This window comes from Lissotriton helveticus, chromosome 7 (genome assembly GCF_964261635.1).
Source record: "Lissotriton helveticus chromosome 7, aLisHel1.1, whole genome shotgun sequence".
Classification (NCBI taxonomy): Eukaryota; Metazoa; Chordata; class Amphibia; order Caudata; family Salamandridae; genus Lissotriton; species Lissotriton helveticus.
Window position 1 is genome coordinate 173366638 of NC_136068.1, and position 18685 is coordinate 173385322.

An 18685-nucleotide genomic window follows, 5' to 3' on the forward strand; every position below is an offset into this window, starting at 1 on the left:
GAGCCTGTTTTGGGGGGCCAGAGGGTGTCAAAGTGACACCCCCTGCACCCTTGTGAAAATCGGTATTTACCGATTCGAATACCGAATCGGTAATGCCCATTCTTTCCTATGGGCTTCAAAGCCCATAGGAATGAATGGGCATTACCGATTCGGTATTTACCGAATCGGTAAATACCGAATATTTCCGATTCGTTATTCCAGCACATCTGGAATACCTACATATCCACCCCTCAGATTTACCGATTCTTAATTAACGAATCGGTAAAATTCTGTAATTTTCGGTAATTAAGAATCGGTAAATCTATTCTACCTACATCTGGCCCTAAGTGCATTGGATTATTGATAGCCCTAACCTCTGTGCACATTTCGTACAAAGGACTTCGGCCTCCTCGCACTCTTTACCCTGCAAGATGGTACTTTGTGAAACTGCTAGAGGCTCCATCGCGACTCCTGTGCCTTCGGCCTGCGGGTCCATTTGAGGGACAACATTGATTTTCTTGGTCTCCCTTGGTTGCTCCAGGCCTGCCCTGACTCCCCTTGCTGTGGCGAGTCTCCTGGCCCTTGCTGGACCAGAAGAGACCTTCCTCGACCTTCTTCGTGGGTTGCCGCTGCCAAGGCTTGTTGGTGCTCCTGCCGGACAAGACCCCTCCGCACTCAACATCCTTTGTGGGACAGCTTGTATCCGGCTCCTGGTCGTCTTCGACATCTCCTGGTCCCTGTGGCTGTTGAGTCAAGGTCTCCTTCGCACCTGAAGCACCGACATCGGTGGGCATTCGTCTACCGAGCCCCTGGTCACTCCTGAGTGACCCAGACTCTGTCCCCTCTGCTTTCAGGTTCCTTCCTTCAAGAATCCACCTGTGGGTTCCACCAGACACTTTTCTTCTTTCCAACAGTGGCATTTCTTTGAAGACTCCCATTGAGAACGACAGCGGATTCCGACGACACTTCGACCCTGTGCACCCGGCTTCCCTTGGATAGGTGACTCTGGTACTTCGGTATTCATGCGTGGGGTAGCTCTCCAACCTTCTATGTTCTAAAGGTTTTTTTTGTAATCCACTGGGAAGGGTCCCTAAACACTAAAACTGCATCCGTGACTCTCCCATTGAATTGTACGTAGCACGCGGTCATGTTCTCACACTGCACCCGTCCTCTGTGGGGTCCCTACTTACTCACCTTGGGTGGTTCCTTGGGGTCCCAGCGATTCTACAACCTCTAGACACTGTCTTGACTCGAGTCGTGGTTCTTATTCCACTATTTTAGTATATGGTTTGGTCTCCCCCTGGAGCCCACTGTGTATTAGTGCTACTTAAGTTTGTTTCTGTGCTACAGTATTGTGTGCTTTGTGGTCATGTGAGTGTAGCAGATACTGTGAGGTATTTAAGGTGTGTTCCAATAATAAATACATATTTTTTTAACTACTGTGTGGTTCTCCTTTCATTTAACCAATACATTAAGGTTGTATTCTGGTTAAACAAGCTGCTTAACATTCGTTCAAGACTAAGCCTGAAGGCTGCTCTCCACAGCTACCACATGGATAGCTTTCGAAGGTTATCTTTGACCTCTTAAATCACCATAAGGGTTGTTTGGACTGGTGCAAGGTACCCACTTTAATTAGGGGGCATCATATACCAGGCCAACTTCTCACATTGCATTCCAAGTACTTAAACCATGTCTGATCCAGGGCCTTTCAATGACATCAACCTGGCACCCTATCAGCACCTTGGGGTCAGTTCCGGATTACCAAATAGGCAAGGTAGGCACTGGCCTATGGGCCGCACTCCATTTAGGGACCCAGCAACAACTGTTGGTGTTTGTAAAATGAAAAACATATTAAGATCTAATTTGTGAGGGGGAACTAAATTTCGACTGCCTAGGGGCCTCCACAGTTTTTAATCCCGTACTGCTTAGGGTATTCCAACTTAAAGAGCTCTGTAAGGCCTGGACACTTGCCATGGGACCTAACCCCACAACAGCTCATCTGCAGCAGTTGCTGGCAGAAAACCTTTCAAGTAAAGGTCCCCACACTTGGGAAGGTGAAGAGGAGCAAGCGGTTGATAAGGTTAACACCACTATCCCCTCAGAAAGCAACTCCACTGGGAGCGCTCCTAGCAGTGTCCCAGAAGAGATAGATACTGAAGATGCAGATCTTCAGGCACTAGGATAGCATTAAGGCTAATCTCCAGGCTATAGAAGAGGAAAGAGCTGAGCTGGGCCTAGGACCTATCTCTAGTGGCAGCAAAGTTATAAATAGGGAGGAAGGTTTTGACCCTAAAATCCCCAAAGGGATTATCCAAAAATATTCAGGGCGTGATGATACAACCAAATGTTTTGCAGTCTTTAAGACGGCCTGTAAATGTAGACACCTGAACAAGAATTACTGGGGCTCTATTCTTTGGGAGCTGTTCTCAGGAAAGTGTATCAATAGGCTCCTGACCCTGAATGAGGCAGACGTTGGGTCTTATGACCTCATGAAGCACACCCTGATGGAGGGCTTTGGACTCGCTACTGATGAACTCAGGTAGGCTCAGAAAACCTAGAGTCCGTCTGGGTTGATTTTGTAGACTTTCTTTTCAGTGAAAACACTAGGTGGTTAGTTAAAAGATAGCAATATGCATGATTATGATGGGCTTTATAATTTAAATATGAAAGAGCATCTGTGAAGTAATTGTGTTCACAAGTTGCAATAATACCTGGTGGACCTGGGGCCAGTCTCTACCCAAGAGGTGGGGAAGAAGGCTGATCATTGGGTACAAAAATAGTGTCAAAAATTAGTCATGGAGGGGGTGACAGAAAGAAAGGGGTTGCTAAGCCCCCCTAGAGAAAAAGATTGTCCACTCCAAAGACAAAAGAAAAAGAGTCCTCTGTAGGCCCCCAAACACCTGACCAGGAGGTTGGGTCCTAGAGAACTCACAAAACAAGTGGTACCAGAGTACGAATTGGGACCCGAGAAAGTTTGGTGCCTTAACTGTAAGCAGAGAGGGCACCTAGCCAAGGACCCTGCCTGTCCTAAAAGCAAACCCACTAGTGTGCCGCCAGGGGTTGCTAGGGTAGCTTTTGAGGATTATTCCTCAGATGAGGACTGGAAATCTAAAGCAGCCTTGGCAATTTTGTCGCACTGACCCCCCTCCCCCGCTCTCCGTGGGCAGAAGGGGGGGCTAAGTGTGAAGCACTGCTGCTTAACAAATCTGGCACTCAGCACTGCTGCTTTTGTTACTGGGGGCTGCAAAACAGCACCCCAGTAAAAAAACCTTCCCCCATCGCTCACAAATCAGCCCCCACACTTCCAGCCTCCCTGGCAAATGCCTGATGCCCCCTACGGCCAGTCCGGCCCTGGAGGTCCTCCTAGCTTTTAACTGAAAACTGGGCATCAAAGGCGAGTTTGAGATTCCAGTGGAGAATAGGCACTTCCACCACATACTGGTGAATGGAATCCCTGCCACTGCCCTAAGAGACACCTGTGCCAGTCACACGGTTGGGCATGACAGGTTGGTGCTCTCAAACCACTATATCCCAGGTGAGACTAAAGGAGTAAGGGCTATCCCAGGGAAGGCTGCTTTTGAACTTGTGGATTTAGGACCCATAGAAACAGCTGGGTCACTTAGTTTGAGAAAGGTGGTAGTCAAAAAAAAGTACTGGTCCAGTGCCAGTCCTTACTTAAAGATTCTGGAGGGGTTTAACCTTCAGCTAGCGCATGTATCCCCCAAAAGAAGAGGAAAAGAAGGTGGTGTAGTATAGGTGGGCCACCTTTAGCCAACGTTCCAGTGAGCCAAGGGGATTGTACCCCATTATGGGAATACTCTAAAGTTGGCACTGATGCAGCCCCATCTGGCCCATAAGAAGTTCTGACTAGTCAGGCAACTGTTGAGCCTGAGATTGTGGCTCCTCAGCTAACAGAAGAGAGAGTGGAAGGAGGGTGTTTGCTACAGGAGGTAGTAACCCCCACTCTAAAAGAGCAGACAGGCAACCTGAACCCAAACAAACCTGTGAGTTTGCACCTCACCCTGTCAGTGAGGTGCTAAAGGTGTGGTTCTGGGTGCTGACAGCTGTCAGTGGCCTCTGCTGGTTGTTAGCTCTTATGGCTGCACTATCCTTGGCATGGTGGACTGACCCCATGTCAAATAGGCATCCTGACCCTGTGGGTAGTTGTGGGGCTACTCAAGTTGTACGTAACCTCTTTGGGTAAGCTTGGGGTTGCTTTGGCTAAGATAGGGTTAAGCGGAGGTACATACCTCTGATCCCAAAACCAAGAGAATGGACGAAGACACTAAAGAAGTAGACAAAGGGCATTTTAAACTGGGTCCTAACACTGTTGTGGTTGGTCAGCTCCCCAGAAGCAGTGACCTAGACAGGAGCATGTAAGGCAGAGTAGGCCCTGCAACAACCCAGCCTGTTTCCTTAGTCTTCCTCACCTGAGAGACTAGGAAGACTCACCCAGGTTTGACTGAGTCTCCCAACCTGTGCGCTGGGGGCTTGTGTTGGTGTTGGACCTGGCCCTTTTTGCAGGTTTATCCCCAAACGTTTTGCCTTTTGCCTCCAATTTTTCTGACCCTGTTTTTGTTGGCTTTATTACTCTGGGCACTATACCACTTCTAATCAGTGTTAAGTGCATATGCTCTCTGTGTAAATGTTTATTCTGATTCGTTATCCATGATTGGCATATTTGGTTTACTGGTAAGTCACTAGTAAAGTGTACTGTGTGTGCCCAGGGCCAATAAATCAAATGCTACTAGTGGACCGGTAGCACAGGTTGTGCCACCCACATGAGTAGCCCTGACTACTTGTTTCAGACTTGCAATTGCAGTGTCTGAGAGTGCAGTTTTGAACTGCCATATCGACCTGGCAAGTGCGCCCTCTTGTCAGGCACTAAACCTTCCCTTTTACTACATATTAGGCACCCCTAAGATAGGCCTGATGTACCCCCTTGGGCAGGGTGCAGTATATGTAGGACATGTATTGGTGTGTTTAACATGTCCTGATTGTGAAATACTGGCAAGTTTGTTTTCCACAATTGCAAGGACAGGCTCTCCCATAGGTTATCATTGGAGCTGGGTGGAGTCAACATTTCACCCAGTTTTCCTTGCCCTAAAGGGACACTCATAGTAGTCTTCTTTTTTTTTTACGCCAAGGTTTTCCATACCACACTTACTTTTGTGGGCATACCCTGAGCAAGATCCACATTTCCTTTGCCTTCCTTTCAGTTTGCTGCTTTGACCGCCCTCATATTCTCCAGTTGTCCCTCTGCTCATGTCCTGCCACTAAAGTCATCTCTGCCATTGTACACCAGATCCCCTAATCCCCTTCTCCTTCCTAGTTTCTCATACTTCTTTTCACGAGAGTACAACTCAAGTATACCTTTGTTCTCCCTATCTTGTGCAGCCTCAACCAATGTGCCTTGCAATCTATGTGGCACTTTTATACTGTCACCAACTTCCCTTCTCTGCTGAACTGGCATTTCAATGTGTAACCTTTATTCTTTGCATAGTCTCACCTCTTCCTTACTCTTTTTATTCCTTTGTATACTAAACTGTAACAGATGTCTTTCCGTTTGGTCCAAGTTTCGGTTGTAGTCTGTGAGGCCCTTGTGGTTTCCTTTGCCGCTTTCTCCTAGCTGATCTCTTCTTTTTGGAGGCATTCACAATTGTTGCAACTGTGCACTACTTATCTGTTGGTAAGGTGTGAGGGAGTTAGTGTTCTCATCCTTAAGCAGGATTTCTGATTTGCCTTTAGAGGTGTGCCTTTATGTTTATAAGGGGAAGCTATCCTCTATCTTAGTAAGTCAGTCCATGGGTGATGTTGGTATCCTATACACTTTACGCTACGGATTATTTGCTGCAGAGTGTGCAAGGAGGAGTGCGCCTTTATTGCAGGTTTGGAGTATTTGTGGAATGAATGCGAACAGGTTTTACTCTGCAAGGGTTTCATATACCAATCGAGTATTTTTCAAATATCTCAGCTCCGTACATTCATGTGGTGAGTGGATTTGCCAAATTGTAATGGCACTTGGAAGAGAGGCATTTCTTTTCAATGCTCTATGACCCAAAGATGCCTCAAGGGAGACTATGTAGACTGGCATGACCTTGATCTGTTGTGATTTCAAATTACATGTAAGCAAGAAGTAATTTGATTATCTTCCTGCACCGCACAATAATTTGTACTCTGTCTTTTGTCCTTTATACCACAGAATATTTTATATCGCAGTTCAAAAAAGAAAATTCTTTGCTATCCCCAGAATAAGAATCTCGGTTCCCATTTTGCATTCAGTTCTTTGATTCTTTGTTTTACCGTAGTCTGGTTTCTTGAAGTTTCTTTCATTTTGGGTCACATTTTGAAGGAGAAATGTTTTCCTAAAGCTTTGAGAGTTCATTCTCTGAGGGTTAGAGTCTTAAACATTGCATTTTTAAGAGCTTTTCGGTAGTTGATATTTTTAAACACTGCTTTAAGGGAAGCACTCCGTGGTTCATCTGTGATAGATCAATCATCTTGCCAGGTATTGTATAGGAGTGCCATCTTGTTCTGATGTAGTGACGTGGCTGGACACATTGATGGAAAGTATGTCACTGGATTGGGAAAGGTTTCACATAAACTGCTTGCACTTGCAACAAGTCCTTTTCACCATTAATCTTCATGCTTACCTCTGTTCCGCTAGTCCCTATGCTATCTTTTTCCAGTATCTGAAGAGGTGATATGGGGACATGCCCGGTGCATGCAGCATTAAGTAGCGTTTTGTGCAGAAAATTATTTTTACAGTTTTTAGGTCGAGCCTAGGCAGTGTATTCGTTGTCTGTTCAAGACATGCTGTATTCATTCTGTGGACTTGCAGCTCGCCCATTGCCATTTTATTTGTTACTTCGATTGCCCTTTAAAAAAGCTTGCTTGCTAGTGGTTAACCTTTCCTTTTTGTCCCTCCTTGTTGTCATTTGTTTCCTCCCACGGAGCAGTCACTAACTACTGATATCTTTCCAATTTGGTGCTTATCTCTTTATGTCTGGGACTATTTTTTCTTTCTTTCCTACTCGTCTTTGTCAAAGCTCCCCTTTTGGGGGGTTCCTCATGGCAGCTTAAAGGCATCATGATTCTCTGTATTTGGTGTTCCCTGTAAATCATTCCCAGTATTATTTAAAGTGCATTGTCCATGTGACTGTCTTTCACTTTTATTGATATGCACACAGAAAATAGAGTGTTTTTGGGCTTTTTAAATAACAAAAAATATATATATATAATCTATAAAGCTGAACATTCAGTGCATTTAACATAATGGTGTAGAGCATGCATTACTCCTCCCAGGCCACCGAGCCTTTCACTAATTGGTACACTTATCAGGAAGCCAAAACTATATATAATTTACCACGCTAATACACAAAGTGGTTGTATCCTCACACTTGCTCTGATATTAATTTGAAGCCTCGGCTCCAATTTAATGCAATTGTGTCCGTGTCCCATTCGATCTAATTTACATGTTTATATTTTTAAATTTTTCATTTGGAGTCCGGATGTTCCTGATTGCCGTGCAGTAAAGCGATTCCCCATTCCAAGGGGGCAACCGATTCGGCCAGCCATCCCAACACCATGCAGGCTCACTTATGGGACTCCATTGTTCACCTGCCTCTGAACCTACACCGCACCCGCCAAGCCGAGCACCAGCAACAACCACCTCAAGTGCATCCTGCTCAACACTTGCTCCGTCCACAAGCACGCCGTCGAACTCTGGAACCTCCTCGACACAACATCACCTGACGTCACCTTCCTCACGGAAACCTGGATGAACGCCTCCTCAGCCCCCGACATCGCCATAGCCATCCCGGAGGGCTACAAGATCACCCGGAGAGACCGCGTCAACCAAACCGGAGGAGGCATCGCCATCGTCCACAGAAACACCATCCAAATCACGACCAACTCCGACGACACCATCACCGCCGCCGAGCACCTCCACTTCCAGATACACACCGACCCCAAGACCACCCTCAGAGGAACCCTCATCTACAGACCCCCGGGACCACGCACACAATTCAGCGAAGCCATCGCAGACTTCGTCAGTCCGCACGCCCTCACCTCCTCAGACTACATCCTCCTAGGAGACCTCAACTTCCACCTAGAGAACAACAAGGACTGCAACACCGCCGCCCTGCTGGACAACCTCATCAACCTCGGACTCAAGCAACTGGTCAACACCCCCACCCACTATGCCGGCCACACGCTTGACCCCGTCTTCTCCTCCAGTAAGCACATCTCCTTCAGCCACTCCACCGGACTACACTGGACAGATCACAGCTGCGTCCACTTCAACTTCAGAAGAACCACGACGCACCACCACCTGCAACAGGTTCCCCGCAGAAGCTGGAGCAAGATCACCGCCGACCAGCTCACCTCCACCCTAAGCCAGAACCCGCCCACCAACACGACGTACCCCAGCGAAGCAGCCCGCAACCTCACACAGTGCCTCACCAACTGCGCCGACAAACTCGCACCACTGAAGAACCCTCCCAGCAGACCCAGCAGCGAGAAAGCCTCCTGGTTCACCAACGACCTCAAGAACTCCAAGAAAACCTGCCGCACCCTCGAGAAAGCCTGGCGCCGCGACCAGACAGCAGAACACATGACAGCCCTCAAGAACGCCACCCGCAAACACCACCAGCTTATCTGCACCACCAAGAAGACAGCATTCAAAGAACGACTAGACAACAACGCCCACAACAGCAAGGAACTCTTCAGCATCGTTAAGGAGCTCTCCAACCCCAGCGCCTGCAACAACGACATCACACCCTCGCAAGACCTCTGCGACTCACTCGCCTCGTTCTTTCACCGTAAGATCGCCGACATACACAACAGCTTCGGCGCACAAACCACGCACCCAACCACCGAACCAGCGCCCCCCACCACCACCCTCTGCACCTGGACCCCTGTCAGCACCGAAGACACCACCCGCCTGATGAACACCATCCACTCTGGATCCCCCGCCGACCCCTGCCCTAACCACATCTTCAGGAAAGCCGACTCCATCATCGCACCCCAACTCCGGAACATCATCAACAGCTCCTTCGCATCCACCACCTTCCCGGAGAGCTGGAAACATGCCGAGCTGAGCGCCCTCCTGAAGAAACCCACCGCTGACCCCACGGACCTCAAGAACTTCCGCCCCATCTCGCTCCTCCTCTTTCCAGCCAAAGTCATCGAAAAGACCGTCAACAGACAACTCTCCGCCTTCCTCGAGACCAACGGATCCCTCGACCCCTCACAGTCCACTTTCCGAGCTAACCACAGCACCGAGGCCGCCCTCATCGCAGCCACCGACGACATCAGGTCCCTGCATGACAACGGGGAAACTGCTGCTCTCATCCTCCTGGACCTCTCAGCAGCCTTCGACACCGTATGCCACCGCACCCTGATACAGTGCCTCAGCAACACCGGAATCCAAGGAGCGGCACTGGAGTGGATCATCTTGTTCCTCGGCGGAAGAACCCAGAGAGTCCGCCTCCCCCCATTCCGATCCGTGGCCACCGAAGTCCTCTGCGGCGTTCCGCAAGGATCCTCACTCAGCCCACCCTATTCAACATCTACATGAGCCCTCTCGCAGCCATCGCTTGCCAACACAACCTTAACATCATCTCCTACGCCGACGACACCCAGCTGATCCTCTCCCTCACCAACGACCCCGCCACCGCCAAAGCCAGCCTCCAGGAAGGAATGAAAGACGTCGCAGAATGGATGAAGATCAGCCGTCTGAAACTGAACTCAGACAAGACGGAAGTCCTCATCCTCGGACCATCTCCTTCTGCCTGGGACGACTCCTGGTGGCCCCCTGCCCTGGGCACCACACCCAAGCCAACGGACCACGCATGCAACCTGGGCTTCATCCTGGACTCCTCCCTCATGATGACCAAGCAAGTCAACGCCGTCTCGTCCACCTGCTTCAACACCCTGCGCATGCTCCGAAAGATCTTCTGATTGTTACCCACCGAAGCCAGGAAGACGGTCACCCAGGCCCTCGTCACCAGCCGTCTGCACTACGGGAACACCCTCTACGCTGGAACCACAGCCAAACTCCAGAAAAGACTCCAGCGCATTCAGAATGCCTCAGCACGACTCATCCTGGACATCCCTCGCCACAGCCACATCTCTACCCACCTGAAAGACCTGCACTGGCTCCCTGTCAGCAAGATTATCACGTTCAGACTCCTCACCCATGCACACAAGGCTATCCACGACGCGGGCCCGAAGTACCTCAACAGCCGCCTCACCTTCTACACACCCACCCGCCAGCTTCGATCCGCCAGCCCCGCCCTCGCCGCCGTCCCACGATTTCGGAAATCCACCGTCAGAGGAAGATCCTTCTCCTACCTGGCAGCCAAGACATGGAACTCCCTCCCCACTCGCCTACGGCTGACCCCGGACCATCTCGCCTTCAGGAAACAACTCAAGACCTGGCTGTTCGAGCAGTAGCGACCCCCCCCCCCCAAGCCCTTGAGACCCTTGCGGGTGAGTAGCGCGCTATACAAATTTTTGTGATTGATTGATTGATTGATTGTTGCCACACCCTGCACTGAACAGTATACTCTTCTCCAAGTTGCGCCCCAAGCACACCTTGCGCTGAACCTGCCAAAATGGCTGGAGCATTTAACTCCCCTTTTCCCCTAACCCGACCTTGATGAGAGCCTCATATGTAGTCTACCTGCACCCCTCCCCATTGCTGCCCTAAAATGGCGATGGGCACTCGGTGACAGGATCTTGAATGTTGTTGATGCAGGCACTTAAATGATAACACCATGTTCCCCATATGGGTGTGGTATTCTAACAAGCCGAAACATCCTCTTCCAGGCAACACAAGAGGCCTCGCAGTGCTACGATGGTGGAAATTGCGGCCTGGGGAGCAGTGGGGGTAGGGGTAGTATGCATTTGGTGTCTGTATAACGATTAATGATGCTCAGAGTGGAAACGAGGGCGTCTGGAGTGGGAGGGGTCCATCAGTTTTGGGGGTTTCTGTTGTGTTTCTGCAACACTAAACCGGAGAGTGGCGATGGCAACTCCCACCCAGAAACCTCTGGCTAGCACGTGGACTTCAAAACATAATACAGTCCTGTGATGTAAGCAAGCTTCCGCCCTCACGGTATCATTGAACCATTGGACTGGTAGCATGCATGGCTCCAGTCCATGGCAGAGCTGTGGCACCCCCTCTTTCCCTTTTTTTTTACCTCCAGTAACAAGACACCACCACGTTCTTGATGCAACTGTTCAGACGATGTCCACTGCCTTAACGCCGAACGCTACCCTACACCATGGCACTCCACGCAATGCCACTGCACTCAGCTACACTCTATGCAACGCTACTCCTCTCTACACAATGCCAATCCACTGTATGCAACTGCACTCCACACAACTACATGTAGCTCTATGCCGCACCACTCCACACTTTGCAACTCAACACAGTGCCACTCAATGCAGTGCCACTCCATGGAATGCCACTCTACGGGACGCCTCTCCTCTCTACGCAGTGCGACTCCACGCAATGCCAATCCATGCAACTGCACTCCACCTAACACAACTCCATGCCACTCCATGCAACACCACTCTGCTCTACGCAATGCCACGCTGCTCTACGCAAGCCACTCCAATCCACGCCACTCTGTGCAATGCCACGCCACTCTGTGCAATTCCACACCACTCTGTGCAGCGCCACTCCACTCTGTGATGCGCCACTCCAGTCTATGTAAAGCCACACCATACAAACCCACTCTACTCCATGCAACGCCACTCTATGCCCCTCCACGCAATGGCACTCTACTCAACTCCATTCCACGCACCTCCAGTCCAGTCTGCACAACACCACTCCACTCCACACAGCTGCACTGCACTCTACGCCATTCCACGCAACACTACTCCACTTTACTCTATGCCGCTCTGCTCTGTTCAGTGCCACTCTGCTCTGTTCGACTCTGCTCTGTTCCGTGCCGCTCTGCTCTGTTCCGTGCCGCTCTGCTCTGTTCCGTGCCGCTCTGCTCTGTTCCGTGCCGCTCTGCTCTGTTCCGTGCCGCTCTGCTCTGTTCCGTGCCGCTCTGCTCTGTTCCGTGCCGCTCTGCTCTGTTCCGTGCCGCTCTGCTTTGTTCCGTGCCGCTCTGCTCTGTTCTGTGTACAACACCACCGCTTTACGCTACTCCACGCTGCTGCAATCCACTCTACTGCACTCCACTCTCTGCCACGCGACACCACTGCATGCAGCGCCACTTCACTCTATGCAACGCCACTTCACTCTATGCAACGCCACTTCACTCTATGCAACGCCACTTCACTCTATGCAACGCCACTTCACTCTATGCAACGCCACTTCACTCTATGCAACGCCACTTCACTCTATGCAACGCCACTTCACTCTATGCAACGCCACTTCACTCTATGCAACGCCACTTCACTCTATGCAACGCCACTTCACTCTATGCAACGCCACTTCACTCTATGCAATGCCACTTTACTCTTTGCAATGCCACTTTAATCTACACAAATCCAATCCACTGTACGTAATGCCAATCCACTCTACCCAACTGCACTCCACGCAGCTGCACTTAACTCTATGGCATGCCACTCCAAGCAACACCACTAAACTGATTACAACTCCATGCAGAGCCACACCCTGCAACTGCACTGCACTCTATGAAGCACCATTCCACTGTACACAACGCCACTCCACGCAACTGCACTCCACCCTAAGCCACAATACTAAACTCTACGCAGCGCGCCACTCTACGCAGCGCCACTCTACTCTATACAGCTCCACTCCACTCTACAACACTCCACGTGACTCTAAGAAGTGCTACCCTACGCAACGTCACTATACAGCAACACTCCACGCTACACAAATCCACTCCACACAACTACATTCCACTCTACGCCACTCCATTCTATGCCACTCCACATAACGCCACTCCATTCTATGCCTCTCCACTCTCTGCAGAGAGTGCTGCTTTCTATTGCACAATGGTCCAAAACCACCTACAATATTTAAGACATGGTGAATGTGCCAGTGTATTTATTATGTAAAAAGCTCACCGCTTGGGTTTTGCAGAGCAAACTTAAAAAACACATAAAACTTCAGTATTGCAAATAAAATTCAGGTTATAAGTAGAAGCAATACATTTTTTAGTTTTGTTAAATATAATAAGTCTGTGGGATGTGCCGATTGACTTACCACAGTCAGTTTATTGCTACCTTGTCAGTGTGAACTGTATAATGCACTTGTGTTTATTATATTGTGTTTTAAACATTGGACTTATCCACAACTAGAAATCCTTAAGACATTTTAGGGCATATGCCAAAACCTACATATGTATGTATCCATAGGAAACTTTCCAGAAACATAATAGGGAGCGGATTTTAGCATCCACTCACCTCCCCTTTCGTTCTAAAAATGTTCTGAAGACCTGTAAATATATATAATTGATCTGTAGTACATACGGAGTTCAGGGTGGTCACTTTAATTGAAAAGAAATAAAATCTCCTAAAGTCATCTGCTTTATACTTAAATAGAATGTTTTTTACCTGCTGACACGTTTTATTTCTGAAACGTGTATATGCATCTTTAAATTTTTATAAACCTGTACACATGTGATCCTACATTAATGCTATGTGTTTATTAGGTGATTTGTTTTTTTTTCCAGATGAATGAAATTGAAGTGTGCCCAGAATGTTATTTGTCTGCTTGCCAAAAAAGAGAGAGTTGGTTTTGTGAACCTTGTGTAAGTTTGCAGTTTTTTCGTATTACCAAAATGTCATCATAATTTTATTTTCACAAAAGTAGTTAACCTTCCATTGCCATGGTATTGTACCTGATAATAGTGACGTATTGTCCAACATTATTGACACAAATGATGTCTAGTAAATTTAATGCATGTCTGTATAACATAACATTCTAGCTGTTTTCCAAGTGATGGTGAGGAAATAACTTTGTGCAAATTGCCTGTAGATGAAGTTCAAAAATGGTCAAACAAGTTAATTCCTATATGGCATTAGAGAACTTTGAGGTTGACACCTTTTAAAACTGCATTATAATCGGCTTGTCAGACCTGTGATAATAAGTGATACACATAAATAAGTTATTGCCATTTTTGTAGATATTAATAAGCTTATCCTCGTTGACATGAAAAAGTTACACTGAATGTGTTTTTATCGCGGATGCTTTACATATTTTGTAGTTTAAAGTTATGTAATGTTCTCAATCCCTGCATCTGAAACCAAAACCTGTGTCCCGTATCACAAAAAAATATGCCCACCATGGTGATGAAGTATGTTTAGCCTTGCTTTGTTTTATTCACCACTGGAGAAACATAAACTGTTGCATCACACACTGCTATAGGACTGGTGGGACTTGAGGCCCTGCTGGACGTAATCCTTACCTAGCTTGTTCACCAGTACACCCACCTACCCACCTGTTCCTCCAGCTAACATCGCCCAAGATCTTCAGTTACTTAATGATCAACTGGGATTTGTGCAGTGATCTGAAAGGTATATGGTTGAAATCTGGCAAAGCTGGCTCTTTTTGTTATCCCTCTGAGGTAAGTAAGTTACTTAGATTTAAATTGGGTTATAGTGTTGGAAACCATAGACGTCTACTATGAAGTGCTATATAAAAAACAAGTTACTATTTTTAATACCAGCAAAGGACTTCTGTTAACATGCCTATGGGCATCTCTTACTGTGTTGAAGAACTGTACAGTTGCACTCTTAACATAAAAAAAGAGACAGAATTTTGGAACATGGGCTTTCAAATTGTTTCCCTTCCTTGCAACCTTCTAGCAACCTGTTCTTGGTTGACTCTTCGTCTCTGGCAAAACAATATAGTTAAAATGCATCACAGCTTGGCTTGGCAAGAAACCTTAGAATGCAGTAGTGCAAAGACTATCAAAACTAGACCCCAACATCTAAACAAACGTAAGATGCCTCATTAGAACAATGAGTCAGATGAGGAAGAAACAGAAGTAGTGAAGAGGTTGCTGGATTAATAAGACATCTGGGGAAAGAACAAGGCATAAAGGTGAATATGTCGAGTGAGATGCTTTGCAAATGTAAGCAAATTAGTGCAAAGCATTTCATATGAGGTTCTCAAGAAAGGGATGATTAGTGGAGTGAAAGTAATAAACAGTTATGGAATTGGGAAAAGATGCAGAAAAGGAAAGAGTGAAAGTAGGAAGAGAGCAAGAGGGGAAGGGGAAAGAAAAGACTTGTGCGACAGGGTGGAGATAGTAGGGCAGTGAGAGATGAAAATGGACACTGAGAGCAAACCAAAGTACATGAAGCAGGAACTAATACAGCAATTGGTGGAATGTGTGTGTGTGTGCAAGAGAACACAATATGTATCTTTGCTTATGGCTGCCTCTGGAAACAGTTACTTTGAATATCAGATGTAAAATCTGGGTATTAACTGCTGTTACATCAGAGCAGCAACAGTGTTTAAAGCTGATGCCTTTATTTCGATTTTTGTCAGTTACTGTAAGTATAGAACATAAAAGGACCCCTACCAGATGTATGCTGATTTCAGCTTAGCAGTATCTCCAACTCTTATTTCAGAACAGAACCCAACAATGGCATGTAAGTATTCTGCAGGACTGATAACATCCCATAGTGGTATCACCCTCCTAAATAAAACTCCTTGCAACAAGGCTCAGAATTCATTCAGTCTAGGATGCCCCATTCTGCTCCAGGGCACCAATTATACTCTTTAGTTCTCTATTTTGGTCACTGCCTCACATTTGGTGTGTAAGACAATGAAGGAATTAGGTGTTCTCTTTAGCACCTACACTTTGGACTTATCCTGTTAATCCAACTCAGAACTGCTATGCTCTGAAAACATGGTTATTTAGCTGGACTGTTAAACTAAAGCATTACTCGGTGCCAGAACACCCTCTATAGTAGCTATTTGCGTCATGCAGGTGATGCTCATTAATATCATCAGAATACCACAAGACCAGGCATTATTATTTAATGCTTAATTGTTTAGTCCTATACAGCACACTCCAAAATTGTTACTTCACTGACTCTCAGCTGAGAATGCTGCCTCATTGTTGTCATCCCACAGTGTTCCACTATCCATATGTACTCCCAAAACAACCTAAGCATGCTCTATGGTGATTCCCCCCTCACCCCCCATTCTAATTTTCTCAGGATCTGTCTGCACAGGTGTCTGAAAAATGTGATATTCTCACCCTAACAGAGTCAAAGATTATGTTGATGGTCTTGAATATACTTGGAACTAGTGGTGTTATGATGAGGATGTAACAAACACAGAGAAGATTTTAGTAACCCATAAATCTCAATCCTCTCTAAAATGTTTGCTAAGGAGAGAAGATCTACTTCTATTCAAGTTTAGACCAGTCAGTCAACATTCAACTTTTGCCCACAGTCATGCGATCCAAAAACGACCTCTACTACCCAGGATCCAAAATGATAGGGTATAGCCATTTAGATGACTCTATATTTTCAATAATACACTTATCCAGTAATCCAGTCATCTGCTTTTCTGTGTACCTCTCATGAGCTTCGGCACAAGACTCGCCAACAGTATTGATTTCACATCTATCTATGTTATTTGAAGACAAAACCCTGATGGCTAGATCTTTGATCTCATTCAGACTATAGAGTCCTTTTGGGATCATGTTTCTGGTATCTGTAAATCACCAATCACCCCCTTGTTAAACAGTGAAGGTCATTTACATGTTACTGTCAGTCCCCTCTCAAGCAACATTGTAATTAGTTACTTTTTCTTTTAAAGTTTAATAAAGAAATTTCTTTCTACCACTACGTTTACTAGACATGCAAATCTGCAGTTTTTGCAGCGTGAATCTTTCTGGATTCACTATGCTGTGCATATTCCGCAATCTGGTGGTTGGGTCCGGAATCGTAGTCTTTTTTTTGTAGCCCTGGTGGGCGTCGACGTCCCACCATTTGGTGTACCTTCGGTGACGTCGGCATGCTTCCGGCGGAAGCTCCCACCCTTGGGCGCCATCTTCAGATTCTTTTTTCCGCCGTTGGGTCTGGATCGTCGCGTGAAGCTCCAGAAGATTTGGAGGAGAAAAGGAGAAAATACAACAACTCTTCGACAGAAAAAGCCTGAGAAGATTGGGAGAAGAAGACCATCAGAGAGGAGACCACGAAGAAGGGGAAGGACCTCGAGATCTTCGACGTCCTTTGGGGAATGCGCACACAGGGGGCCCCCTGAGCGCAGGGATGTACAAGACACCCTTTAAATTCTGCAGAAACTGCCACCACAAGTTCGCGCAGAAGGACCAGCACCCGGTCTGCAACCTCTGCCTGCCAATCGACCACGAGAGCAAAGACTGCAACGTCTGCTCTGTCTTCAAGCCGAAGACACTCCGGGTTCGAGAGAGCAGAGGATAGCTCACTACACAATGCAGGGCAAAGGCCAGGCCCGACGCTTTACGAACTGGGCCTCTCCACCGGCGACGAGGACAACATCACCGAGGGTCCAGATGACTTCACGGTCGCAGAGACCGATAAGAAAACGTCTGACAAGGTAGGAGAGTCTACGACCCCGAAAACCTCGACAGGGCCTCGAAAGCCTGAGGCAGACTCTCGAAAGTCAGAGTCCAGAGCCTCGAAGGGAGCACCGGCGCCGAAAACTTCGACGACCGAAGCTGCATCCTCCGAAAAAGAGCCCAGCGGATACTTCCAGAAGGACTCCCGGGCGCTGAAGACCGGCGAAAAGCCAAGGTCGTCGAAGCAAGCCCCCGAAAAAGGGTCTTCGACTTCGAAGGAAAAGGAGCCGAAAAAAGCTTTGACGTCGCAGACGCCGTCGAAGTGAGCAGCCGAAACGCTTGACGACGAGCAGGCCGCACAGTTGGAGAGGAAGAATAGAAGGCTCGAGGCCGAGATGGAGAACATCCTTCAGAGGAAGAAAGACTTCGATGAAAAGATGAAAAGTTACAGGATCCCCTCGAAGCCAGCGACGGCCGTCGCTGAGGTGCAGGAGCACGAGGAGTTCGATGCCGAAGAGCCGCCGAAAACTCCGGAGCCCTCGGAACACGAAGAGGAAGAAGCCCTGTATTACGCAGAGGGGGAATATGGGGAGCAACTGTCAAGCTACGGCTCAGGATCCTCGATGGCCCAAGACCAGGAATGGCAGGACATCGAGGCCCAAAACTCGGAGGAGGCTGTGGAGACATACCCCTCGAGGCCTTCGCCGCCGGATGACATTGGGGCATACAATGAGGTCGTCAGGAAGGCAGCAGCAGCTTATGGGGTTAAGCTGGAAGAGGAAAAGCCTAAAGCAGACTTCCTGCTGGAAACATTGCTCCCCACGCAGACAAGAAGCCAGTTCTTGCCCATGCTGAAAAGTATCACTGACCAAGGGAGGGAAGCATTCAAAGACCCGGCTACATGCAGATCAGTCACGCCGAGGACGGAGAAGAAATACAAATTCTCCTCCCAGGACCCTGCTTACATCAAGGGGTCCGTCACAGCAGATTCAATAATCGCTGCAACGGCCAGAAGAAGGGCCAACGTCCCAACAACTTCTGGGCCACCACCTGACATGGAAAGCAGGAGGATGGACCTGACGGGCAGAAAAATTGAGAGGAACGCCGCAATGCACTGGCGGATGGCTAACTCCAACGCCCTCCTGAACAGGCATCAATACCAGCATTGGGATGAGATCAGCCAATTGCTCAAGCACCTCCCGGAGCAATAC

The 18685-nt window shown here is 47.9% G+C and overlaps 1 protein-coding gene across 4 annotated transcripts in view; it reads left to right on the forward strand.

Moving 5' to 3' along the window:
• ZMYND8 (zinc finger MYND-type containing 8) overlaps positions 1-18685 on the forward strand; it is a 432560-nt gene that overhangs the window by 218362 nt on the left and 195513 nt on the right. For all 4 annotated transcript variants that reach the window (XM_078651871.1, XM_078651872.1, XM_078651873.1 and 1 more), the window contains one exon: positions 13644-13721. In XM_078651871.1, coding sequence (XP_078507997.1) covers positions 13644-13721 — 78 coding nt within the window. The remainder of the gene's footprint in view (positions 1-13643; positions 13722-18685) is intronic.